Here is a 27,926-nt window from a genome sequence, read left to right on the forward strand (position 1 = left end):
GATTCAAGTCTGGCTGGGTCACTCGGGGACATTGACAGAGTAGTTCTGAAGCCTCTGCTTTGGTATCATGGCTCTTTGCTTAGGGTTGTTGTCCTGTTGATGAACCTTTGCCTCAGTCTGAGGACCAGCGCGTTTTGGACCAGGTCATCATCAAGGGTGGACCTGAACATTGCTGGATTCACCTTCCCTTGACCGTAACTAGTGTCCCACTGCTGAAAAACATCCCCCAGCTTGATGCTGCCACCACCATGCTTCAGTTTAGGGATGGTATTGGCCAGCTGGTGAGCGGTGTCTGGTTTCCTCCAGATGTGATACTTTGCATTCAGACCACAGTGCTCAAGCTGGGTTTTATCAGACCAGAAAATTGTTTCTCATCCTCTGAGAGTCCTTCAGGTGTCTTTTAGCAAACTCCAGGTCATGTCATGAGCCTTTTATTGAGGAATGGCTTCAGCTTGGCCACTCTACTATACACCCCTGATTGTTGGAGAGCTGCAGAAGTGGTTGTCCTGCTGGGAGGTTTTCTTCTCTCCACAGTAATGCTGGAGCTCTGCCAGAGTAAGCATCAGGTTATTGGTCACCTGCCTGACCAAGGCCTTTTTACTTCGATTGCCCAGACTGGCCAGCCAGCTGTAGGAAGACTTCTGGCGGTTCCACAGTTCTTCTGTTTTCAGATGATGGAGGCCACTGTGCTCATTACTATCCTCAATGATAAAGACAGGTGTGTGCCTTTCCAAATCATAGCCAGTCGACTGAATTTACCACAGGTGGGCCCCAATCAAGTGTCAGAAACATCTGACAGATGATCACTGGAAACAGGAGGTAGCTGAGCTCGATTTGTATGTGTCATGGAAAAGGCTGTGAATACATGTACTTGTTATATTTTTGTTTTTCATTTTTGATAAATTTGCAAGAAGTTCAAGCAGAGTTTATTCACTTTGTCATTATGGGGTGAATACTTTTTGGATGCTCTGTTAAATTTCGCCCCTGTTCCTGTCCATTCTCTTGTCTGCTGGTGTTGGACATTGTAAGGTTCTTGTCTAATAGCACTGATGAAGGGCGGTTCAATGCTCTGCCCCTCCCAGTATCAATACAGGTCATTGTCATCCTAAATCTCACATGTCCTCACTTTTCCTGTCATCCTCGTCTCCACCTCTCCCATCTATTCCCAAAACATACAGGATGTGGACAGCTACCCATGTCTGGCACCTCTCCCCATAGCTATAACAGGCTATTAGCAATGAGTTGAGATGGACACTTACGCTGCCTGCTCCATGATTTATTCACACAAACTGCCATTCATTCAGAATCACTCACCCTAAATGACCTTTTCCTTGTGTCCTTTCTCCAATCAGTTGTACTAAATCTTCCCTTTTATTATCCTCATGGTGCAGCTGACACTTAAAAAGTAGGCTATGTTCCTCATGTGAGGGTTAATATGTGCTGCTGAAACAACACATTTAATGACCAATTTGACATATAAAGTTATTTCTGCTCTGTTCTTCAGTGAGAAATTTTACTATTTCATAGGAAATTAGAATAGAGCCATTTGTGCAAACCTCTTAATTAGAAACTCTAAGACTATCAGCAGTATTGGCTTTGTAAAGAGAAACAAAAACAGCCCTCAAATTCTACACACAAAGGAGGACAGTGAGTTGGCAGGTTGCTCCAAAGCCTCAGGGTCTTTATAGAGAAAGCTTCAGTGCCCGTAGGAAAAAGGCGATGAAAGCAACACAAACGCGGTTATATCTGAAAAACACTTGGCTTTAGTGTGACTGTTTAGCCTTTCTGCATGGTGCTTTTCTTAAGCATCCTGCTGCTTAACAGTTATCACTTCGTGGTTTAGACTAGGTGGTGGGTGGGGGGGATTATGTCTGTCCATCTGTTGGGCCTCCTCATCCACTGGTCTGACTGGGTGACTGGAAAGTGGGTTGCAAGGGATGGGAGGGTGAGGCGAGTGCTCTTATGTAATGATGTTAAAGCTTTCGAACCCTGACAGATGTGCTTTCTATCACCGTCTCACTCTCTCTCTCAACCCTTTTCGTCTGTGTCTGTCCAGAAGTACCCGGTGTAATCTGCCTCAGTGCTTGTTGAAATGATTTGGCATAAATCTTCAGCAATCAGCTGCAATCTGCAATCTGAAAGCATCGCCTCAAGATGGCGTGTTCGAGCAGATTGGAAGAGCTGAAGCACAAAAATGCTGCAGGAGTGTCTGATCTGCAGCAGTCGTCTGTAGAAGAGCCACTCCTCTGTCACTTACTGTGTAATCTCAGTAAGTGACAGGAGCAACGTGTGGAAGGAAAATGAGTTTTTATTCTCACTATTACAGCAGTAGAAGGGTTTTTTGGGGTGGAGGGTTAAAAAACAAACAAACAAAAAAACAAAACAACTTGTTGTTGTAACGGTCTTTTTCTCTCTGTCTCGTCACGGTTCGTCAGAATAGGATCAGGTGGCATTAAAAGACCCGGCCGACTGAACTCTTGGCACCAATAACAAGCTGCCTTTTCTTTCTCTCTGTCTCTCTCGCTGTCTTTCTTTTATTCCTGCTTCCTCTACTCTCCCTTTTCCCTTCTCCCCTGCTGTGTTTGGGTCGCTGGGGTAACCCTGGCCTGTTTCTCGCTCGGTTAGCCTACCCTGCTATTAGAGGTCTGGATGGATGGGGAGAACAGGAAGAGGCGGGGGTAAGGGAAAGATGGTGTGCGCTCTGTCTCGGTCTCCCAAGCCAAAACTCCGATTTGGGGACACAAAGGGGAAAATTGGGAAGGACACGGAGAATCTGAACGGACTGGAAACAAACACCCAGGCTGTGCTGTTCAGTCTTGAATGCTGTCAATTCGGTGTTTTAGATTGCTGCTCGTTTTCATCAACGGCAAATGATTTTCACTGCAATGAAAGTGCTACACAGATACCTTATCAGTGTAAGGGTGGTAAAGGGAAAGTAGTGACACTGTCCCTGTATTGGATTGAAAGAGTGCATTTGATGCAGAATTTACTTAGATGGCACCTAAACATGACTAATTGAGCAGATGAACACGTTCTTACTTAAACTGGTTTCTAACTTTGTGTGTATGTACAGTCAGTGTGAGCTGTGGCCACAGTGAGGTCATTGTTATATTGGCACAGCAGCCAGTCAAAGGTAAGCTGTGCAGCAGCTAATCAGAGCTGCTTCAGTAGGACTGATAGATGGGACATGAGCCATTTGTCAAGAATTCAAACCACATATAGACAAAAGAAGATTGTTGTTTTCGTCTGCACTGATCTGGCGTTGTGGCTCTGTTCTGAGATCTCACAGAACAGGAGTCTGTGGCAACAGATATAACTGTGATAAAATCATAAACGGCACTAAAGGCAGAGCTAGGGCACAGGTGGGCTATTAAGCTGCTTGCAGGTTGTGCAAAAGTAGCAGCTCAAGTAGTCCATTAGGCCCTGGTCACGCAGACGCAGAGACCTGTAGGCGACTGCATGGCAACCACCAGTTGGTAGGGAAAAATTAGCATTAACTGACTGGTTTTGGGTGATTGCTGGAGGTTGCTGGCAGTCTCGAAGAGGAAACCTCACTGGGAATGCTTAGGTTGCTAGCAGATTGTCACATTTAGTTTGTAGAGAAGACTTTTGTGCAAAACTCACTGACCAATCACCAAGTGGTTGTGAAACTGTCTTTGTCATTCTTCAAAGCAGAAGCTGCACATTTTTTTTTTCATTTTTTATTTGTTTTAAATGGGTTGATTTTAGGATAAAAATCAGCTTTTACTTTGAAGATGGACCTTCTCCATTTCCAAATGGGGTTGCACCCCTTTAGTGGTTAGTGAGCATTTGCAGACTGCTTGCAACTAAGGCAATCACAAGGAGGTTTTTGGTACAGCACCCTCTTTGTGGCAGTTTTCCTCCTAGCAACCAGAAGTTCACCAACCAGTCTCTAAGTGTGGCGGAGGCATCTTATGTGATATGTAGAAGTGTATCTGCTGATGTGCCTGCCTAAAACTAAGCAAAATGGCATCATTGCATTATAGAAACATTGCAGAAGAACATTAAAAGTAACAGAGGAGTTTAACCAACTGCTGACAAAAAGACAAATACAGTCGATTCAGTAGAGCTGGAACTGCAGTCACACCTGCGAACACTTGTGTGTCATGTTTGTTATTAAGTGCGATACAGCCAGGTTAGCTGTAATAGAGTTGCAAAGGGGGAGGAGAGCTGCTGTTGTTCCCCAGTGTGTCTCCCTTTCTGTTTGTTCTTAAAACAATATTCTTAATGTGTTTAACACAGAAAAGCAGCACTCTGTGGAACAATGCTAGGGGCACTGTAAACTTCATATGCAAATTGAGGGGGGGGGAGCTTGAGAAGCTTAATATTTACTAAGGAGGTAAGGCTTAGCAGTTTAGGATTTATCTGAGATGAATCTGTCTGGAAGATTATAGTCTTAAATGTATTTCATTTAGATTTTTCTAGTACTGCTTTTTCTTCATAGGAAAGGAAAATAGCTTAATGCACGCTTCGGTTAAATCAATTTAAAGTGTAGAAATGAAATTAAATCCATTGAGCGTGTAGTATTTATGAGTAAAATGGGCATGCAATCAAATAAAATTGCTCTGTCTGGTATCTTTTTTTTGTCATGGAGACACTGCTGTCCACTCCTTTATCCCAGAGGAATTCCTGCCAGTCCCACACATCCCTCAGCAGGGAATTTATGGCACGCTGTGAATGTGGGAAGTCCACAGCTATGCACTGATTCACACTCTTGCGCGCGAATCTGGTTTCTGTTGACCCGTAACAGCTGGTTTAGGAGCGATGGCTCCCAGTCAGCTGCTGGATAGCCCTCATGAGATATAACTGCTCTTTAATCTCACAGGAAGATGCTGCGAGTGTTTCCTCCTCCTCTCAGCTGACTGTACCACCCGTCCCATCTGTTGGTGTGCACACAGCTGTCGCATTCTGTCTTCATATTGAACTCAGAAACACACACACACACACCGACCCCTGAGGTATTTGTTACAGTGCCTCTGGGGAAGACTTGTTGTTGTTGTTGTTGTGGTGTTTAGCAAACTGAGTAATGCCCACTCAGAGGCCACTACAAATCTCAGGCCTCTGAGGTGTGTGCCAAGTATGTACATATTGTAACACAAGCACAGCCCAGTTCCAGTCGTGGCCTGCAACGAAGAAGAACTGGCCGTGATCCGGGAGTTTCAGCAAAGGATGATGGACATTCCTGGCATCACCCCCATGGGTGTAGTCATATCAGTGATAACTTTGTCTCGCCCACTTCATACAGCACAGGCGACACGGGAAATGTTGGGACTTTTTGTTGCCTTGGAAAAATTCACCCAGGTGTGCTTTTTTTTTCGTCTTATGGGATACGGTTTTCCTCTGTCTCGACTTCTCAGATAATTCTTCATTTAGTGATTGGCATTGGACGCCAGTTTCCCTGAATTCCTGAATGTAGACATCATCAGCAAGGTAATGACCTCCTCATTGGTAGCTAATGGCTTATTGATCATAAAGAAAAGAGGAATGTAATTTGTTTTTCACAGTTTGTCATTGAATTGGAAAAGTTCAAATGAACACTGGCTGTGTACTTCATTGCGCTGTACTTCATTGCGCTGTGAATGGATCGTAAATTTTCTTGTTAGGCTGTTTGATGACTCTCGTAGCAAGCACTTCCTCGAATTCAGCATTCCAACGTGACTCAGTTAAATCATTGGTTGTAACATAAACTCTGTGACGTTAATACGTCCTTATACAGAGTCATGGTTGTATTTAATACACTGTCCTCTTTAAGTTTTAAGAATTCTTAGACTTGGTGAACTAAAAACCAATTTGCATGAATTTCTCTGCACTTACTGAACATTGCATGTAGTGCTGAAATGTAGTTACTATACTAATACTTTAATCAGACGATTAAAGTTTTGTAGGTCCCTAGAATTAAATCACATCTGTTTAATGCATTAAAGATGTAGCAATAACGTGCCATTAAGCACCAAATTGCAAAAGTTACCTCAAAGTGCTTTAGATTGTTAGCTAAAGAGTGAAGACAGTGGGAAGGAAAACCCCTTCTAACAGTAAGAAACCTCCAGCAGAAGCAGGCTCAGGGAGAGGCAGCCATCTGCTGTGACCAGTGAGGGGACGGAGACGAAGGAAAAGATGCACAGTGAAAGCGAGGTGAGATTAGATTAATAATAACTAATGTTTAATGCAGTACTTTGTGCTGTTTTTGGTTCTTCACTTTAGCCCAACAGAGAAGACAGAAATCCTGATATATAAAGAACTTCTTTGTAGTAAAGAGATAAACATAACAACGCTCCATCATCAGGTCATACTTTGTTCCTTTTCGTTTTTCTGCTTCTTTTTTGTCAAGTGAACACAGCTATGATCGGTCTTTTTGGTGTGCAAGTCCCACTTTCAACCAGTCAGCAATCTGTCTTGGCATACCATCACCATCGAGTTAAGTGCTGTTGGCTCTTGGGAGGAGGTGCCGTAAATCCAAGTCGATACAGTCAACGTTTACATATACAGTCCCAGCCTCTACTAGCATAGGTTAATACTGAGCGGCTGCAGAGCAACAACATGGGTGATTTGAGCCGATTGAAGCAAGTACCTATACGAGTGAAGGAAAAGCACTCGATTGACATATGGCAATCTGCTAAGTACCTTAGAGGGTTAGCTACAGTAGCTGCAAAGCAGTGAACTATGAGAAGATCACTTTGTACGTGGGCGGAGCTGAAGCGTTTTGCCTACAACCTCACGACTCACTTCCTGTGCTAAGCGGCTTCTCCTCGTTCATAAATGCAGTGCAGGCATATTATAATTGCTGCCCCTCCTGCACGTTGAGGATTACCTCCATTTACCTGTCTCTCCAAAAGACAGACAGATTAGCAGATCACCTAATGCCACACGAGGTTCTCACTGTTTATCCACAGAGCCCAAGTGTCTGCACCGGTAACCCAATTTCTCCTTGGAAATGTTTGCTCCAGCTTTCCATATGGATGTGTAGACATCACCAAAAATGGGTGGTTTTGGTTGTCTGCAGGGTTGGAATATCTCCCCTCAGGAATCTCAGGATTAGCTTCAGCTGCGGCAGCTCTGCCCGCAGCGGACTGGGATCCCGTCGGCACATCGGCCAGTCACTCTATGATTAGATGATGCTGCGAGCGGGCTGCATTTCTCCAGCAGCAGCCGAAGCCAAATCCACAGCAATTTATGGAGGTTTTACAATTTAGGGAAGAATTTTCAAGCATGGCTTGCTGGACAGCCAATCACAAGTGGCAGTATGCTTATACTGGTTCCTCCCTCGTCCCACTGACAGGTACAGTGTTGCCTGTCTGGTGATGCACAGGAGAGGGGGACGTAGAATCTACCATGCAGTCAGCACCATCCTTTCCTTTGTGCTCTTCCTCGTCATTCCTCAATCAACCCAATGGAAACTGAACTTAGTCGTCCCTCCATCGTTCCCTGACGTCTACTTTATTCCTCCTTCGCTGTCATACACCGCTTCTCTCTTTCCTCAGCCTAGTTATGACACAATGATGTGTTTCATTAGCTTACTAATTTTCCTGGTTCCTCCTAGTTGGTTTTGTTCATCATTTACCCAGAAACCCTTGTTCTCCAGTCTGCTTCTGTGCGGGTGTGGGTGTGACCTGGCCACTCTATATTTAGCTGCTGTGCCACTTTCTCTGTTCCCAGAGCACTGCAGAGTGCTGGGAGGTGATGGAGGATGGGGTGGCTGTGTCTTTAAACTTACCTTTTACTTTTGATGATTAAAGAAGAAATCCACCCAAAATACTGCTCAGATAAACTCTGGAAATAAGAAGGATGGTGTGTGTGTGTGTGTGTGTGTGTGTGTGTGTGTGTGTGTGTGTGTGTGTGTGTGTGTGTGTGGGTCAGTCTGCGTGAAACCTTAATCTGATAAAAGTCGCCGTACAGTAGCAAATTCAAACAACTACAAGGCCTCACTGTGCGCTCTTTTTACACGCTCACACTCTTCCAAACACGCAGCGGTTTTCTGCTCGTCTCTTGTCAACATTAGGTTTTTCATTGACCTTTGATTATCCTCCTGCTCAGTGGCAGCCGGCCAATCAGACAGCAGGTTTGCAAGCAACATCAAAGATTGTCTTTGCTTCAGAAGATGAATCACTCTGTGGTGAAAACATGCTGACTTATCTGTTTGTGCGCACCTCGATAAGCGCGCTTCTTGAGCATTTAGCTTGGCACCGCTGCTGTAAATAAGTGGCGCCGATAAACATCACGCTCGAGCTAAGCTGCGAGGTAATGTTCAGGGAGCAGCGTGTAGGCAGCTGCTACAAAAGCAGCTTTCTTGTAATTTAATGGCCGTATTGTCACATGATGACCACAGCATTAGACAATCTGTTCCAAAGCAGTTGTATGTGTCGCGTAAGGTTGTAATTCATAGAAAGTATGATCATTTTCATAGCTGGTCTAGATCAGTGATGTCAAACTCATCTTCAATCAAAGGGGACGTACGGCACATATAGCTCATAGGATAGATCGAACTGGTGAAACTCTGCCTTCTGTCAATGTAAAGACATTTAGACACTTTTAATTCCTGAGTTATCCTTGTATAAGAAAAAAATTTGTTTTTTTGTTTTTTTTTTTTTTAAATAGCACAGCTCAGTTTTTCTGAAGTCACTACTGGGCCAATTCTGGCTCCCAGGTCACATGTTTCACACCTCTTTGTCTAGAAAATGAAAAGCATTTATCCCAGTTTTCTAAAATCCAACCAAACCTTGTCATGTAAGTCAAAACAAGTAAATGCTCACAATTGTTATCGGTGTTTACAATAAATATACCTTGAATAGGTGTTTCATTTCTTGCTAATGTGTTAATCACTCAATGTAACATTAAAAACACCTAGAAGAAGTATAAACATTTTTTAAGTGACTTTTTTCAGTTCTAACTCCACTACACTAGCTTTACATGAGTTAACAAACAAAACAATCCCTGTTTATCTTTTACTTGGGCCCTCTGCAGCTTCTCAGTTCCTCTGCCTGAAACAAGCTGCCTTAGCTCCCTTCCCCATGACTTTAAGACGTCTTTCTTCTGATTGGCTGCTCGTTGTAAACGGAAGCTGTGATCAGCAGGTCGGTAGGCCAAAGCTTTGTGCCTGAGAGGACCATGTTGGAGTGAGCCACTCTCACTCACATTATAGAGAGTTAAGGGTGGAAAACATCACTGTTTGTTATGACGGTGTGTTGTTGGAACATACCGTCTGTGACAGATGAGAAAAATAGGCTAACTTTTACCCATATTGATAGCACATTTAGCGATTCCTAATACCTTGTGTCCTAATTTTTCATAAAGAGACTTAAAGGTAAAGCTGCCGATGCAGCAGGATCATATGGAGAGAGGTGGGGGTGAGCCTTTCCCAGCTGTCGTAGGGTGAGGCAGGGTGTAGCCTGCACAGGTCTCCAGTCTGCCACAGAATAACTGTGAATGTCTCACTGGCTGCAGCTTCTCAAACGTGACAGATGAATGCCTCTTTGACATTTTGGAACCATCCCTTTTTTGGCTTTAAGTGTTGCTCGGACAACCCAAGCTTACGTCTTTTTAAGTTTGATGAAGTCGAATTTGAAACGCAGCGATCAATAAATAATCCTGAGATTCAACCCAGTTTGACTCCCCCAGCGCTCTCCGTCTCCTCAGAGAGCGGATCTGGACCATGTGCAGCTCCCAGAAATAGAGCCAGAGCAAGCGCTCTCTGTCTGCACTCCCCTCCTCTCATGCTTCATCTATAAAGAGCTACAAGCTCATTCTCTACAGGAGCGCAGTGGGAAATGTAGTTGATCATGCTAATTTGTTTTTTGTGGCACCCTGAGGGAGGGAAGGAGACAAATGAGAGGAGAGAAGAATAGTAAAAATAGAGACAAGTCCTGATTCTCATCCATCTCCTCCGGTGGCAGGAATGAATTAGCATCTCATTAGCATACAGTCGTAAATACGACGCCATGCAGAGACCAGAGACTGGAGTGCAATTTCAAAAACACTTCAGTGCCCGAGAGGGGTGTGTTTCTGAGCGTTTGTTTATTATTTAATCTTCTTGAAGGTACACGTATTGAAGGTGCTTGAGAGGACGCAGCGTAGGGCTCTTGAGTTTAATTTGTAGTACTGCGTTCAATTTCCTCTGCAGCGGGTAGTGTTATTATTTACGTTAGCTCTGTCATCACGAAGCTGAGCTGGATTTGGAGCTGATAAATCTTGGAAAATGATTAATGTAACTGAACTCTCAGAAGGAGACAAGACTTAAAATTGCCAGAACTATGGAAATAATACCAATGGTGTGTGTCTACACACTTACTGCACAATAATGAGCTAAATACAGTAACCGCTTGTTACATTTTCTGTCATGGAGGTAGTGTACGTGAAAAAATCCATTATTTCTTTATATTTTCTTTCCAAGAAGCCAGTCTTTGTTTTGCTTTATTTAAAGTGGGTTTGAACAAGGCTTTAAGGTTTTCTTGGACATCGGCTGCTTTCTCACTTTAGTCTGTCGATATCTGGAGTTCGTATCTTTAGGCAGTTTATTATTAGCAGCCGGTTTTGTTTTTTTTGTTGTTTTTTTTAACTGAATCTATGATAAATAATGAAATCACATTTTTGCACCAACGTGGTGATTCCCAAAGAGTTCCTAAAACTTGGCAAATCTCGGCATGGTGTGGAGTGTGTCCTGCAGGGCCTGGAAAAATGGAGGGTAACAGAAGTGGGAATATCCAGGTCCTGGGAAAACCATGTGGCCCTTCAGTTGACCCATCTTTTATTCACTGAAACCTCATCAGAAATGATCACAGTGGAAGGGTGGCTGTCAATTCAGTTCAGTTTTATTTATACAGCATCAAATCACAACAACAGTCGCCTCAAGGTGCTTTATATTGTAAGGTAGAGCCTTCAATACATGCAGAGCAAAACCCAACAATCATATGACCCCTATGAGCAAGCACTTTGGCAACAGTAGGAAGGAAAAACTCCCTTTTAAAAGGAAGAAACCTCCAGCACAACCAGGCTCAGGGAGGGGCGGCTGGTTAGACAGGATAAAAGACACGCTGTGGAAGAGAGCCAGTGATTGATAAGAAGTAAAGATTCAATGCAGAGGTCAGTTAACACAGAGTGAGTGAGAAATGTGACTGAAAAAGAAATACTCAGTTATGCTGCAATAGGTAAAGGCTGCTGGGCCTATACCTATTGCACTAAGGGAGGATTCAAGGTCACCTGATCTAAACCTAACTATATACTTTAGCAAAAAGGAAAGTTTTAAGCCTGATTTTAAAAGTAGAGATAGTGTCTGTCTCCCAAACCCAAGCTGGAAGCCAGTTCCACAGAAGAGGCTGAAGGCTCTGCCTCCAGCTTTCTTCTTTTAAATACTCTAGGAACACAGAGTAAGCCCGCAGTCCGAGAGTGAAGTAGTGTAATGGGGTGATACGGTATTATAAGGTCATTAAGATAAGATTGTTCAAGACCTTGTATGCGAGGAGGAGTATGTTGAATACAATTCTGGATTAGGAAGCTATTCAAGAAGCTATTCTTAAGGAAGGGAAACAGGGAGAAGGTATACAGAATTGGAAAAGAACTTGGCTGAACAGTGGTTTTCAGCCAGTGGTGTTGGAAATCTTGTCAAAATTGATGGAAGTATGGATGCAGAAAAGTACCATCAGATTTTAATCCACCTTGCGATAATATCTGGTTGCATCTGATTGGCAGCAGCTTCATTCTTTACCCTGATAATGATCCCAAACACACTGCCAGGGCAGTAGAAGCTTACCTGGACAGGATAACACACAAAGGAGCACCATCAGTCATGTTACAATAACTCTGTGTACCTATTTCCCACTTTCCTAGCAAAATGTAAGAGTGGAGAGTGGCTCAAGATTTTTGCACAGCACTGTATTATCTTTGTGCTAATCCATACACTGTGTTTACACTGCATATTACTGCCAAACACCTACCTGCTGCCATGCTGTGGAGTTATATTTCTGGAATCGCCCATAAGGGGATAGATGTACACCATTACACACACTGAAGGTTTAACTCGGTAAAATAAAGCAGGCATTACTCTGACACCCAGGTTGACAATAAAAAGGAGGCAAACGTCAGTGGGACACAGAATGTCAAGGAGAGAATAAGAGAAAAAGATTCACATGGGAAATATAACTCGTCTGGGCCATCAGTCATATAAACTAGACCTCTGCTCTGTCTGAAGGACAAAATTGGGGCTTATTCTGCCTGTGTGTGTTTGTGTGTGTGTTTTAAGGCCGTGGGTTTAATCACTTCAGGGATTTCTGTGTTTACAGGACTTGCTTGAAAAGGTTTGCTCTTATTGACTATCCCCGTCCAGCTGTTCACTCTCTTCCGGCAAGGTGTCTCTTGTTTGACACCGTCACACCCATGAGGTTCAGCTTGACATTTCCATGGCGACAGTTTACAGCCCACATTATCACTGTTGGGTTTCTCTCCAGTTTATTCTCATTATCTATTCTAGACAAACCAGTATGTAAAACACATCAGTCGTTATGGTCTACACCAGAGGAGTTTTTCCGGCAGTATCGGAGAAGCCGCGATGAAGAGAAAGTTTATGCTTTCATGAGGAAACCAAAGGGTCAGCCACCATTGTGTGATTCATCAGTGAATACAAGCAAGTACTATTTATAGGAAAATGTCAGTCATTGGGAGACTGAGAGAGGAAGCGGTGAAGGTAACTTTATTTATATTCATGTTTTGTGGCTGACAGCTCGATGGCCTTCAATAACCGTGCCATTTAGAAATCATCATGTTTTCCTCAGATAGAGGAAGGGGAATTAGGAAAGTCGAGATGCTTTCTACATTCATTGCTGACAGTCAGTTGGAGTTGCCCGGGATTTATGGGTTGCAGTCGCAGAGACAGAAGTGCTTGTGGTATTAAAACACACAGCTGTGTTGGGCTAATAAGGAGGCAGGCTTTGTTACTTATGTAGCAGAATCATTTGTTTTGTGGCTTTATGGTTAACAGTGTTTGTCTCTTGCCTGCCGTTCCAACATTTTGTCAGCCACCTTTTCTAGAAGGTCAGTCGTAATGATATGGCATCCCTGACGACCCCTAAAACCACAATGAGGTTGACATTTATAGATATTTGATAGACTGCTGTGCACTTTGGTGCTGACTTTTATAGTCCTGCAAGGTGAATAAAATGCAGTCAATTTGGCAATCCGTAGACTTCATGTGTTATAGTCATCTGTTGATATATAGTACAGTGTAGACTGTGACGACTATGATTGGTCCGCTTGGTGCCATTATGACTGTCCAATAAAAACACAGCACACTACTTTATAATTCTTAAGTTAGACAGGAATCTTGAGCTATAACAGCTTTAATCAGTTGCAACATCACCCTCTGTATAGCTGTGTCTGAGCTTCTGTGCTGGACTATCTTACCTGTACATTTACAAAGGACAAAGAAAGCAAAACGAATATGTAAAAATTCCAACACTAATCCCTTAAAAGTAAATGCTGCCCAGCTGCCTCGCGCTTTCAGAGTGCCGCTTGTTCATTTTCGTTACCTCCAACACAATCTGCTTGCAATCAAAGTTGCAGTGATTACAGAGTGACGTGGACATAGAAGATATTCTTATTGAATTGAATAATTAGAGTTGTTATAAAACAACTCTGGAAAAACAGGATCAAAGTCCGTGTCACCACGTGGTAACCATCATGGTAATAGCTCTGCCCTGGTATGTGAGCCGTTATTTGCAAAGCCTGTATATAAATGAGTAAAACATTCAAAACTTTTATGCGAACCGTATTCGCCATTCTCATTGGTCGTTGCATCAGTCGCTCACCTGGAAGTTGAGAAAAGTTTGTCTCTGGTCGCCTGTGGATGCTCCGCTGTGGTCGCCACGTTGCTTTCACTGTGAACACAGTACATATGCTTTCAGTGACTCTCTTACCCAGGGGTGGGACGAACTGTGTATGTGTGTCTGCTGTGCTCTCTAACTGGGAAGCTCTTATTTTTACATGTCAGGTGAATATGTTAATCGCTACACTGCAGAGCAAAGTTTAGTTAAAGGTTCCTTTATGTTTAATCTTCATAGTCCAAGCGTTTCCACCACTCAATGTTTGGTAGATGTGAAAATTCACCAGCTACTCAGTCTTTTTCAATAAATGCGACATTTTATTATTACTCTAGCTGATGGGAGCTAAAGTGGCCTGTGACATTTAATGTTTCTTTACCCCGTTTCACCTCTGCTACACTAAGAGCTTTAGCAGCTCTGCGTCTGGCCTCACAGTCTCACCATTACTGTTTCTGACCGCTGTCTCATTGTGTGTATGTGTGAGCGTGAGAGCGGGAATCTTACAGACTTTTTCCTCTTGATGCAAGCAATCCAAAACTGGGACTGAACACGTTGAGTTTTAAAAGCTGCAGATCACCAGATTACAACTAGACAAAATCTGCTCTGTCCCAAATAATCTGGGCTCTTCAACTGCACAAGAACGGGGAAAAAGGGAAAAGCTTTTTTTAATTTCGTTCTTGTATTCAAACCCCATGTTTTCTTTCCTCGTCTCTTCACAGGTTTCAGGAGAAATGAGGAGATGAGAGCGATGGAGGTGCTTCCCATCCTCAAAGAGAAGGTTGCCTTTCTGTCAGGTAAGGTTATGTGTGTTTGTCTGGTCTCAAAAATGTACCACCCCCTGCTGTCTGATCATGGCAAATAAAGCTAATAGAGCCTGATGTATACTTTGTACTACTTAGTTTGTATACACACACACACAGACAGTTGCTAGGTAGTAAGCTGTACTTTTGACTTCCTCTTTTTCTTGCGCACAGACACGCACACAGTAACAAGCTGTGCAGGGGTCAGGCTGAGGCCCAGACACTTGGCTCTTGACCTGTCTTTAAGCACACGCATGTACACCCAGTTGACACACAGCACACACGCTGACATGCACACAGATATCTGTTGTTTGACCGTCATCAGCAGGACAGTTAGCGTAGAGAGCTACAGCAACCATGTCCGACACACACTCGCACTCACACACTCGAGTGGTGCCAGAGAAAACTCACAGGAGGCTGAGCTGGAGATGCGGATTGCCAAGAACATCCAGCAGGATTATTTGCACAACACACAAAAGCATTTTTTTTTGAGTGCGTGTGTGTTACTGTTACTTTTGTGCGTATTCGTGCAAATGCAAGCACTCAGATCTCCAAAGAGCCAAATGGAATAACAAAGTGAAATCGGTGTGTGCGTCGTGCGCTGGCAGAGAAGGTCACAGTTAGAAACACAATGACGAGGAAAAGGACTCTGACAAACAGCGAAATTGAGAGAAGGAGAGTCAGGGCAGCGTTGCCATGGAGATGACTTACTGCCAGCTTCCCATAGTGGACACTGGTGGAATAATTGGCTTTGAAATGAAGGTAGAGGAGGGACCGCTAGTGAAAAGCAGGGTAAATAAGCTAAGCCTATTATCCCCAATTTGGCCCCTTAATAAATCGGCCATGTTCGCCCTCTCTCATGTTTGTCTGTTGCCACGTGAGCGTTTGATTTTCTCCTCTGAGCGGCAGGGTCAAGCCTACAGGCGCCCAGCAACCCGACTGAACTCACTAATTTGCGGGCTGAGCAGAGAGGGCCTGTGTTTATGAGTTCCCACGTGAGCGAAGCAGCCTTCTTCTTCTGCAAGTGGCCAGAAACTAGGAGCAAAATATTATTACAGCACAAAATATGACTGCAGAGAAGATAAAAGGTCTGAAAAATCCTTTAAAAGACCACAAAATATCACAAACAAACACTGCAGAATTCAAACACCATGTACAAAAAAAACAGTGCACAGTTTCTGCATAACAAAATGTATGCATTTGGCTTGCTTGCTGTTTGGAGAGAGCCAATCATATATACATGTTTGATTTATTTCTTTATCTTTTCTGTTCTTTTAAAGGAACAGACTCTGCTTCTCCTTGTTGTGTCGTATTCTGTTATAGTGCAGTGTTAATATTAGATATGGCTTTAATAATATTCAGAAAATGCTCAGTCTAAACAAAACCCTTTCAGACTGCTCTACATGCTTCAATTCAGACAGTAGTTGTTTTGTTTTTTTAACATTGGGCTCTGTGACATCAGGTGAGGTCAGGCACGTAGCTATGGCTATGCGAATAGACTGTACATAGAAGATGGATGTAGCCACCAGCGTTACCATCTTGATGTTTAGAAGATGTGACTCAGAAGGGGCGACTAACTGAGAACCTGAACACTGCACATTTAAATGCTACCATGTAGCCATTTACAAGCAATGTTGGGCCGTGCACAAAAATGGTGTGTCACAAACGACTCGCTACTTTGTTTCTAAAGCAGTGCATTGCCTTACTTAAACGTTGCCAGGAAAAAGTCATTTGATATAATAGACGTTACATTGTTTTCACATTACTCAGCAGCATGGCCTGAAATGCTTTGTCACATAATTACCAAGCTTAGGCTACAGTCTCACACCCTAAAATAAATCATTATACTAACACGTGCGCACACAAGATCTTTCTTCTAGCGATTAATTACGAACACAAAGCCAATAAAACAAAGCAGCGTTGAGAACCAGCCCAGAGAGGCTTTAGAGCAGTCGTCACAGTGATCGCGCTGTAGAAAAAGGTGCAGGTAGAAATGTAAGCTACAAGCCGGACTGCTCATCGCTGCCTCTGTGTTGAGCTGAGCTCATCTTTAACTTCACTCTGAGTTCTTCTCGGCTCTCTGCACAGATGTTGTGTTAGCAGTATAATTCAGTCATTTCTGCCCTGGATGGTGTTTGCACTTGGCCATCGCACTCTCATCCTTTCTGTTTACTGAAAATCAAAGGAATCTTCATATTTGAAGAAACAGTTTCCTCCTGCCTGCACATAGACTGAAATCAGTCTGTTCAGCCATCGTGCAGATAATTGAAGAAACTTTGTTTTGAAACGCAGTGTCATGATTCACTTAACACAAAGTAAAGCTTTCTCCTCCTTTCTGGCCCTAATGGTGACGATCATTTACAAAACAAAATGTGTTTAGTAGCTCATCAGGAGTAATGGAGGTCATAGAGAGGGGCGTCAGGGGTTATTTCTGTATGTTTTGTTTCAGACAGTGGATGAACTGAGGGTCTGCACAGGACTCTGTCAAAGATAAAAGGTCCACTTATCGTCTGTGACCTTCACCCTGTTAAGATAGTTTTTCCCTTTTTTGCTCATAAATGAAAGCTTAACTTCATTGTCATCACCAGCTGTGTTTTGTGTTTATTCTTAATTAGTGAATGTAAGCACACCACTACTACAGTGAAGAACTGCTGCACGCGCTGCTCATCAGCTAACGTGAGTGCTGCCGTGCCGCCGTGCAGTCTCAAACAGCCTGTAGCGTGGCCACGAGCCCATTGCAAGCAGGTCCACTTCATTTTTCACAGCTCGACTGCACAGAGAGAACGATAAAACACTTTCAGTCTAAATTATCTCCTGTCCTTTAAAAAAAACCCAAAAAACAAAAACTTCTGTTTTTTTATTTATTTATTTTTTTTAGCATTCGGCTCAGCGGCCTCGGGGTCACACATATATCTAGCCTGTCACTCATTTTTGGGTTAGCTAACTGCCTACGATCATCTCTGTTATGCTCCAGTGGTGCAAATGATACCACTAAACCTGCAAAACTCTGTGCCACATACACACTTGTCCTTACTCCAATCTGTGTGTGTGTGTGTGTGTGTGTGTGTGTGTGTGTGTGTGTGTGTGTGTGCATCACCTCAGGTGGCAGAGACAGACGTGGTGGTCCTGTGTTAACGTTCCCATCACGCAGCAACCACGACAGAATACGAACAGACGACCTGAGGAGACTGATCGCTTACCTCGCCGGCATCCCCAGGTTACTTATTTCATTGCATGTGATTTTGTGTGGGTGGGTGTGTGTGGCAGTGCCTCAGAATGACATGAACTCCCACAGCAAGTGCTCAAAGCTCTATAAGCGAACACGTGAGAGGGCTGAGATGAGCATGTGATAGGAACGGAGAGCGTAATAATTCAGGAGCAGTTATCTTGCTGCAGCTTCTCGGCTGCCAGAAATCGCTTCTAAAGATGGTGAGATGCTGAGACAGAGAAGAGAAGCCTGGAGCTAACAGAGGCGACATGCAACAGAAAAAGAAATGGAGAGGGAAAAACAGGAAAGAGGTTTAAACAGAGAGAGAGAGGAGGCTGCTGAGATGGGCAGAGGGTTGAAGGATTAAAGCTGACAGAGATGGAGAGCGCATGTGTGAGGAGGTGTGTGTGTGAGGGAGGGAGCGAGCGAGCGAGCGTGTGTATGAAAGCAAAACAAAGTGTCGCAGTAGCCGAGGCAGTGCAGCAGCAGTTCCTGTAGGCGAGCAGCTCCTCACCTCCCAGGTAAAGCGTCGCTCATCCGCCTCCTTCTCCTTCCTTTTTTGACCCGGCATGCTGCTTCTTCTTCTCCTCCTTGCGTATCTCTCAAAAGCATCCACCCTCTTCATCTACACTCACCTCCATAACATTATGTTTGCTTTTTTTTTTGCTTTTTTTAAATTAGACTCCAAGTTGAATTTCGGGCTTTGAAAACCTCACGTCATCGTGTCACATCTTGCACATCTTTCTTAACTTTGGGGTTTTTGGCATCCCTGTGTTTGTGAAAGGGAACATCTGCACATCGCTGCACACTGTGTGTGTAGCGACAAGCTGTTCCACCGAGAGAGGGAGGGAGAGAGGCTTGGGAAAGGATGGAGGTATTTAGGGATGCAGTGATGGAAAGATTTTAAAGTGATGTATTTTTTATTATTATTTTTTTAAACAACACGATGACATACTAGAAGGGAACGCAGCGATCTGAGTTTGTGGATTGAATAAAGTAGTTGTGGTTGGAATGACATGGAAACGGACAGATGGCAGATGAGCTGCAAAATATTCTGAATCCTAAAGACAAATTCTGTTTGTTGTGGCATGTCAGATAACTGTGACAGGTTTCAGCTTCAGTGCGTGTATGCAAGCTTGTGCAGCGATAATAAAGATGATGATGGTCAGAGCAGAGCACCACAGGGGGAAGAGGCTGCTGATGCACAAACAGACTGAACTGTATTTTTATATATATACATATATATGTATGCATATATGCGTTTGTGATTCATTCGTCGCAGGTTTCTGCGTACGTGTGGGTGTGTGTGTGTGACTGTGTGTGCATAGGGGTGCGTGGGTGTGTGTGTGGGATTTGCTGCGTAGGCTTCTCACAGTATAGAAAATGCGTCATCTCACTGTTTGTTTTGGTTCTCTTTCCTCTTCTTCTCTATTCTTCCTTCTTCCATCTGTCCTTTCCTCTCCATCATCCCTCTTTCATCCTTTCCCACGACTGTCATCTCTCTCTCTCCGGATTAAACTCTCACCAATCTCTCTTGGCCCCCTTCCCCCCACCCACCCCATGCCCACCCCCCCACCTCTTCTCTTTAATTCCTCCCACTCCCGCCGACCTCCATCCTCTGTCCATCCCAGCGAGGAGGTGTGTAAACATGGCTTCACGGTCATTGTTGACATGCGTGGCTCCAAGTGGGACAGCATCAAGCCTCTGCTGAAGATCCTGCAGGAGTCGTTCCCGTCCTGCATCCACGTCGCGCTCATCATCAAACCGGACAACTTCTGGCAGAAGCAGAGGACCAACTTCGGCAGCTCCAAGTTTGAATTCGAGGTAGGATGTTGAGCCAGTGTTCGAGGCAGTGATAGAATATTTCGATGTCTTACTCAAAAATAGCTTTGGAAGCTGTTGAGTGAATAGAAGCAACAGACAGTGATTTTCATTGAAATAACAGGTTCTGGTTTGTTTCGCACTGCCAGATTAATCAGTGATCTTAACACTGTTAGATTTAAAGACTCGGACTCTGTTTGTGGAGGGGTTGTACTATTCACACTGGTGATGCGGCGCTTTATCATCCAAATATGAGCAGATATCAGCCATGTTGACTGAAATCACCTAACAAGATGGTAGTTATCGAGTGTGTGGCATCAGTTTTGCTCTAGTTTATCAATCAAGAGCTTAAAGACTTTAAAACGGGTTAATTTGTTTTTTCTTTTTGTTTTTTAAATGAAGATTTATTTTATTTCCCTGGTGCAAAGGAGAATAATAAATAACAGGGGGAAACAATATTGCCGTCAACTAAATTCTCACTCAGAATTTGTCCAGAATTTCATTACATTTTTTTCCCTCCCTCTAATAAACGTTATGCGATAAGCAATAACATTCGCAATAATCAGCTGCCTCTCCAGGGAGTCTCGCCTTCTTGGACTGCAGCTGCTAATGCTCGTTCTGCTGTGCAGCCTCGGTCGGTGAGCTTGGCGTAGCGGCGCACGGAGCAGACCTCCACCTGCTGCAGGTTCTGGTTAAAGTGGCCCCAAAAGAACAAGGACTGGCGTCACCAGCTGCAGTCCAAGCTGGTGGAGTTTGAGTCTGTTTGACTGTCGGCAGGTGTTGGATGTTTAGCAGAGACTGAGCTTTCAAAATAAGAGCGAGAGGGTTTAGTAGGTGGCAGGGCTGGATGACCAAAATCTCATACCCCGATTGTGCTAAAAGTAACAGTATAGTACATTTTCTGTCAAATAATATAATGACTACATACAAAGGACTTGTTCTACATTTAAAATTTTGCATTTTAAAGTGGAAAACAATCCATCCAAATGATGAAATAAACACTGGTGTACACAGTTTTGCAACACTGTGAAATAAACAGATGTTTCTATGTCGTCATCGTCGTGTCCACAGCATAGTGGTTAAACGTTTACCTTACATCCAAAAGATCCACGGTTGGAGACACAGACCTTGCCCGGTGAACTCCTACTGCCGATTCTGAGCTCGGATAAATGAAAGTATCCATCTACATGCCGAAAGTACCTTTTTCATCCAGTGTACATCACCTTAATCCTCAGAAGGATTAAAAATTATTATCTAACGATTTCTATCGGTCTTTAAAGCGAGGCAGGTTTAGGACAAGGGCGTTAAACATAAAGCTCAGGGGAGCGGGACCAGAATCGGACCAGATCGCCAAAGACTCCAGTCCGGCTCACTGGTTGACTTTGGGAAGTGTGAAGGAGGGCATCAATTTTGGACTTTTAACTGTATTTTGTTGCTTTTTTCTGCTGATAAGGACCTCCCCCATCACCATTCATACTAGACCAAAGTTAATAAGTTGTAAACAATTAAAAGTAAGAAAGTTCCTGTTTTCTGCCATAGAGATGTGTTATTTTGCACTTCTTTTTATGTTAAAATAACTTCTTTACACCAGCCCGGCCCACTGAAGCTCAGAGTGGGCGGTACGTTTCCCACAATGTAAAATGAGTTTGACATCCCTGATTTAAGGGAACTGTTGCAGTTGATATGTGAGCATATATATCTCACAGCTGCCTGTTGTCAAGCGTATCAGTTTTACATTTGGCATTTTAAAGGAACTCGTCACAAAAGCATTTTAAAAAGCCCCCACCCTCACCTCCCTCCAATTTGCTGTCAGCTGAGCTGTGATAACAACCGCTCTGCCGCCGCTCCTCCCTCCACACCCCCGAGCTGCTCATTGTCAGCACATTTCATTATTTTCCTCTCCCCGCTGCTTTGGGTGCGTACACCACCAGCCAGCTGTCTGCCATAGGGAAAAACATTTCATCACATCGAACCCAAAAACGGCTCGCTGCAGATGACGAGGACGAGTATTCGTTATGCTGTCAGTCAAGCGATAGAAGGCATTTTCACAGCTAATTAAGTGATGCGTTCACACGAACAGGCTTATTTTTTACCCTCTGACCATTTCGTCGTCATCAACTCGACACTGAAATGTGCACCAGCGGAGCTCTCGACTTCATCTGATTACAAGCCTGTGTAGTAAATGTCTTCTGATGAGAGCGGAATAACAATTCCCCTCCCCCTGTTTGATCTGTCATTAGCCAGCCTTGCTTACTACGATGATCATCAGCTCTCATTTGTTGTGGTGAAACTTGGGTTGGCATAAGCTCCTGTGTTGTCTTTATTGGTTTTTTATGCAGTGCGTTTTTCTGATACGGAGTGGAAATTTTCCCCTCTAGCTTCTGATTATAGCTACGTAGGAGAACACACGAGTGTGGAAATTTACTGTGATTGCTCACACGTGTATGAACACGACCTCACTGTAGTCTCATTATATCATATTGATCTTTTGATAGGAAGAATAGCCACAGGGAACGTTATAGTTATCCATGCACCGGTCTGTCATGCCGCACAAGCATTGATTGGATAGCGTGCATGTGCATTCATGTGCAGGCTTCATCCCCCCTGTCCATGCTTTATGTTTTATTAAGATTTCAGAAGTTTTCATCTTGCACTCTTCATGCAAAATTGATATAGGGCTGTTGCTAGGACTACAGTTGCGTATGTGTGTGAGCGTCCAGCATTCAGTGTGTGCATCAAGGATTTTTCTCTCGCTTTGTGCAATAGAAACCAGAAGTAGGACATGTTCCTCCCTTTTTGTCATCAGTTCATACACAAAGAAAGCAAAGCTCAGAGAGCCGGTCGCAATCTCTCTTTTTTCCGTTCGATTGTTGATAAATGGCACAGTTCAGCACAAGCATAAAATGCTACCCAAACGTCCCTGGCCGACTATCGCTCCATTCAGCAGAGTACAAATCGGTACAATAGCGAACGCGGCAGCATCAGTATTTTTCCCTGGCAAGAGCCGCTGTGCTTTTTTACCCAAGGACAACAGTGCATCTCTGCATTGTTTGGCCTACACAAAGCCTATCCAAGCGATCGCTCCGACTCCATCCATCTCTGGCCATGTGTGTGGGGGTGTTTTGTGCGGAGGTGGAAACACAGGCAACACAGGGAGACTTTTCCTCGGCGTATCACTGAAATTGATATCATGCTGGGGATTTGAAATTCACTTAAGTCTAACATCAAGGAGGCAAAGAAACGTTGCGGCAGGCTGTTAAAGGTTTAGTTCTGAGTTTTGAAGTCTCAAAGACAACATTTTGGTTTGGGGAGGATCTCTTTGGTAGATGGGGGAGAAGTGTTCTTAAATTAGCAGCATCTCAATGTTATTAATCGCGGAGCTTCTGCTGAAGGTCACATCTCTATGTGACCTTCAGCAGAAGCTCCGCGATCTCCGCATTGTCTTTTCTGTGAGTAAATAAAAATCGTACTTTTCAGCAACGAAACACGGCAGAAGGTGAAAGATTAGAAGCATTTACCACTCAAGTGTCCACCTGAACTCCCTCCTTTAAACCCTCGTTCTTTGCTTCTCGCTCCACTAGACCACCATGGTGTCACTCGAAGGCTTGACGAAAGTGGTGGACCCCTCTCAGCTGACAGCAGACTTTGACGGCAGCCTGGACTACAACCACGAAGAGTGGATAGAGGTACGATCAGCTCAGCCGTCCTGTCACTTCAGACTGTCTGTGCCAAGATCCCCCAAATCCCCAGTGATGTCCAAATCGGATGATTAAGACACAAGTGGACACAGGATTATTCTTCTTTCTGATCTGATTGTTTCCTTCTTAAGACAGTCAACCAAACTGCCCATAAGTGGGTCACCATAACTCAGTGTTTTTTTTTGTTTGCTGGTGTTTCCGTCCAGGTGCGTGTAGCATTTGAGGATTTCTCTGGCCATGCTACCCAAATGCTGGCTCGACTAGAAGAGATGCAGGAAACCGTGTCAAGGAAAGACTTTCCCCAAGACCTGGAAGGAGCCAGACGGATGATAGAAGAGCACGCCACACTGAAGAAGAAAGTCATTAAAGCTCCTATAGAGGAACTGGACACTGAAGGGCAAAGGTAAAAAAACAAAACAGTGGTTTTGCATCTTTCTATATATCATATATAATGTATCAGAAATGCCTGTTTTTAAGTCTTAGTTCTGGTTGTGTATGTGAATCCAGATCATTTGTATGAAAGATGGACAGGGCAACAGGTTGGAGCGTGATCAAGAGTTTGGGCAGTGCTCTTTTTTCCCCCCTTTTTTTCTCCTTTTTGGGGTTATCAGTTAACAACGGAGGCTAGCTTGACTGAAACAGTAGCAAAAAGTCTTTGATGTTAATGCAAACATCAAATCTGTTTCCAGATTGCTCCAGCGCATTCAGAGCAGCGAGTCTTTCTCCAATCGCAATGGCAGCAGCGGCGGCAGCAGCAGTAGCGGCAGTGGAGTGTGCAACGCGGACACCCAAGGCCTGGTGCCGCGCATCACCCAGCTGCTGGACAAGCTGCACTCCACCCGGCAGCACCTCCACCAGGCGTGGCACGTCCGCAAGCTCCAACTGGATCAGTGTTTCCAGCTGCGCCTGTTCGAGCAGGATGCAGAGAAGGTCTGTGGCTGGTTCTCTGTGAGCTGTGATGTAGTGATAATCTATAAATGCCAATATACATATTTAAAAAAAAATGCAATTACACACACTGAGAAGCATCGACTGATGCTGTTTGCGAAGACCTCGTGTACTGTAGTCGAGCCCTCGGGATCTTAAACACTAAACAGGTTTGCCCTCCTCCACCGTGAGAGGCGGGAAGATGGAGGCTAGCTCACTCGGGTGCACCGCCACCTACTCTGGCTGCCACACAGACGGCTCGGGCGATGACAGCTGCGTCACAAAATAAGAAGAGACAGGGAGAGAAATGCACAGATCTGTGTTGGAGTGAGTAGAATAAAATAGCAGGTTGCAGCAACACAGAGCGAGCTGCAGTCTTGGATACACTGCAGTAGTAGGAGCTTGTTGCTAGGACACCATAGGCCACAAGTTGTTCTCTAAGAGAGCCAGAGAGGATGCTCTTAATAGAGGCAGTCCATTTCTCTGTATGCTGGCCTGGATAGATGTTCGAACACTGCAGCAGTGAGCAAACACGCTCAGGTTTGCCCACACGGCTCAGTCCCAGCTGTTTGTGCCTGTTCTTGCAACAATCTGCAGGAGTTAGTAATGAACCCAACCCTTGTGTGTCTGTGCTTTCATTTTTTTTATTGATATTTTTTCTCTGTGTGTGTATTTGTCGTCATGCTTCAGATGTTCGACTGGATCATGCACAACAAGGGTTTGTTCCTGGCAGGCTACACAGAGATCGGCAACAACCACCCCCATGCTGTGGAGCTGCAAACCCAGCACAGCCACTTCGCCATGAACTGCATGGTGAGACACACACTGATTCGCAGCAGGAGATAATGCTTTTCTTCCCACTTGTACTCAAGTCGGTGCCCTACACTGTATAATAATATAGTTATTGCACTTAGTGTCAAGCTCTACTGCTGGGTTTGAGTGTTTGTTTAGAGCAGCCTGCGCTTCCGTGCGCTTGCACATTTTCTCCATGTTAGGAGCAACACAACCAGGTATTAAGTAATCCTATTCTCTATCCACAGTCCGCCTTACATAACCATTATGAAACTGCTGAGACGAGGAATCAATCCAGCCGCTGAGGGTTTCTGCTCACGGATGAGAAAGAAACAGTAGCAGACCAATAGTGTCTTAAGCTCCTCAGTTTGCCATTTTCTCTGGCCTATTCACTTATTAAACGATGATGTATTAACCGTGTTTTCACGTCTAAGGCACTTTTTTGTCTTTTTTTGCATATGGAAAAAAATACTTTTTTTAAACAAAAAAACTATTTATTGGTATTTCAGAAATAAAAACACAAAAATATGTGCATTATTTTCTGGGTAATGTACAGCCGTGTGACCTAATACCGATGTTATAATGTAAATTGAGTAATCGTGGAAGCTTTACCTTAAAAATATACCTGAGTACCTGAAGTAAACATGCTCAATGTGCAGAACGACCCATTCTCACAATAATATACCGCTTTAAACCTTCTTTTGGTTCCTCCTCTCAGTTCCTCTCTCGTCTGCACGTACCTGTGGCCTCGGATGTTAGACCAAGTTTTTGCTTCTTTATGAATTAGTGATTGAAAATATTCTGCCATTTCGCGCCTTTCTTCCTCATCGTCCTGTACAGAATGTGTACGTCAACATCAACCGGATCATGTCCGTGGGGAACCGGCTGCTGGAGTCGGGTCACTACGCTTCCCAGCAGATCAAGCAGATCTCAAGTCAGTTGGAGCAGGAGTGGAAGGCGTTCGCCGCCGCATTGGATGAACGTAGCACGCTGTTAGAGATGTCAGCCAGTTTCCATCAGAAATGTGACCAGGTGAGTGTGACGGTTTGGTAAATGGCAAGAAATGTTCATGGACTGAATCTGTTAGAATTTATCGTTTGAGCCTTTAATGTTGTGATTTGAAAAATGCTGGACTCATGCTTTAATTGTTTTCTTTATAAATGAATGGAAATGTCAAAAAAGAATAGATCCTGTACCCTCACTTTAGTAATTAAGCTCAACCCTATCAATTTTTAGCTCTTATGATAAGTAGCTTGTTTCTCAAAAGTCTTAACTAGTCCTTGAACACTGGTTCAGTGGGAACCAATCGGTAAACCTCGTGCTGATGTGCTGTTCAGGTAGCCGAGGTGTTGACCTTTTGTAATGAATGCAAATGAATACACACGTGCACACTTTTTGGATTGTAAAGTACCCATTTGGCTTAATTGAATAAACACTAGCACATACATTTCATTTACGTGTGTGTGTGTGTGTGTGTGTGTGTGTGTGTGTGTGTGTGTGTGTGTGTGTGTGTGTCTCTGCTGGTATTTTTGCCCGAGCTCATTAGTCTGGCCACTATGGAATGATTCATGGCCTTAAAAAGTACACAAGCAGAATAACAGCCAGGGAACATGGGCGGTGCGACTTTTCCGACCTGGAATGCTGCCGTCATCAGACCAGCCTTTCATGTTTGTAAGATGAAATAGAAAAGGGCATTTTGTTCCCAGAGGTTTTTCCACTCCACACATACATGAAGAGAACAAAGACTTAAAACAAGCTTCTCTTCTGTATGTGATTCCAATTATGATGTGAGAGGTGTTTAAAAGGCAAATCATTAAGATGGAGATATTTCCCAGAGGTCAATCTTAATGATTGTTATGTTTTCACCCATCACTCCTACAGGGGGGTACAGGAAGCTTCTAGGAAGTCACCACAGGCCAATGAACAGCAGGTTCAGCTATAGATAATTCTTCTAATAGATCTCATGGGCAAAAGATGATTTCTGCAGGTTTACACCCAGGCGATGTCTTTCTATGCTCTGCTGTTTCTGACCCCTGGGAAGAGCGCACAGATGTACTGTATAAACCACCAGTGTGTCATGTGAACTATGCTTCTCCTCTCGCTGCAGTACATGAGTAATGTGGACTCCTGGTGTAAGGCATGTGGCGAGGTGGACTTGCCTTCTGAGTTACAAGACCTCGAAGATGCCATCCACCATCACCAAGGCCTGTACGAGCACATCACAGCTGCTTACTCGGAGGCAAGTTCACGCACACGATGGAGTTAGTCTGCTGTCCAGAGGGCAGGATTAGCTTTAGTGGCATTTATCTTTCCGATTCACATAGAGTTCAAAACATTTTCTAACCTCAGGTGAGTCAAGATGGCAAAACTCTGCTGGACAAGCTGCAGCGACCTTTGACCCCAGGCAGTGCCGATTCACTGACGGCAACGGCAAACTACTCTAAGGCGGTGCACCACGTCCTGGACATCATCCACGAGGTGCTGCATCACCAGAGACAGCTGGAAAACATCTGGCAGCACCGTAAAGTGCGTCTGCACCAGCGCCTGCAGCTCTGCGTGTTTCAGCAGGACGTCCAGCAGGTACGCACACGTTTCCAGTTTACTGCGTGTATTTTTGTTTATACCTTCATGCATGCGCGCATTTGTTCGAGCACACTGCAATTCCAAGGACCGAGCTTAATTGCCAGGGTTAGACATTAATTTGAAAATAGCAGGCTAGGCTTATGGCTAGATGAATACTACACTTAATAGAGGGTTTGATTGCAACCGCAGGCATGTTTCCTATCGACATGTCCTTGAGTTATTTGCTGGGACGATGCACGTTCAGTCCTCACATGTCGCTGTGGATAGGAGCACT

At 44.1% G+C, this 27,926-nt stretch overlaps 1 protein-coding gene across 16 annotated transcripts in view; it reads left to right on the forward strand.

Moving 5' to 3' along the window:
• Positions 1–27,926, forward strand: part of LOC101473365 (triple functional domain protein) — a 77,051-nt gene that overhangs the window by 20,592 nt on the left and 28,533 nt on the right. For 12 of the 16 annotated variants that reach the window (XM_023154936.3, XM_023154940.3, XM_023154942.3 and 9 more), the window contains exons 3-12: positions 14,543–14,617; positions 17,726–17,840; positions 19,463–19,655; positions 23,234–23,338; positions 23,557–23,753; positions 24,040–24,280; positions 24,968–25,090; positions 25,910–26,101; positions 27,177–27,308; positions 27,419–27,649. In XM_023154936.3, coding sequence (XP_023010704.1) covers positions 14,543–14,617; positions 17,726–17,840; positions 19,463–19,655; positions 23,234–23,338; positions 23,557–23,753; positions 24,040–24,280; positions 24,968–25,090; positions 25,910–26,101; positions 27,177–27,308; positions 27,419–27,649 — 1,604 coding nt within the window. Of the gene's footprint in view, positions 1–6,951; positions 7,298–14,542; positions 14,618–17,725; positions 17,841–17,952; positions 18,353–19,462; positions 19,656–23,233; positions 23,339–23,556; positions 23,754–24,039; positions 24,281–24,967; positions 25,091–25,909; positions 26,102–27,176; positions 27,309–27,418; positions 27,650–27,926 lie in introns of those variants that run through there. The other 4 variants (XM_076879387.1, XM_076879386.1, XM_076879390.1 and 1 more) reach the window with 4 other exon arrangements.

The sequence above is a fragment of the Maylandia zebra genome, linkage group LG22, assembly GCF_041146795.1.
Source record: "Maylandia zebra isolate NMK-2024a linkage group LG22, Mzebra_GT3a, whole genome shotgun sequence".
In the NCBI taxonomy this organism is placed as follows: domain Eukaryota; kingdom Metazoa; phylum Chordata; class Actinopteri; order Cichliformes; family Cichlidae; genus Maylandia; species Maylandia zebra.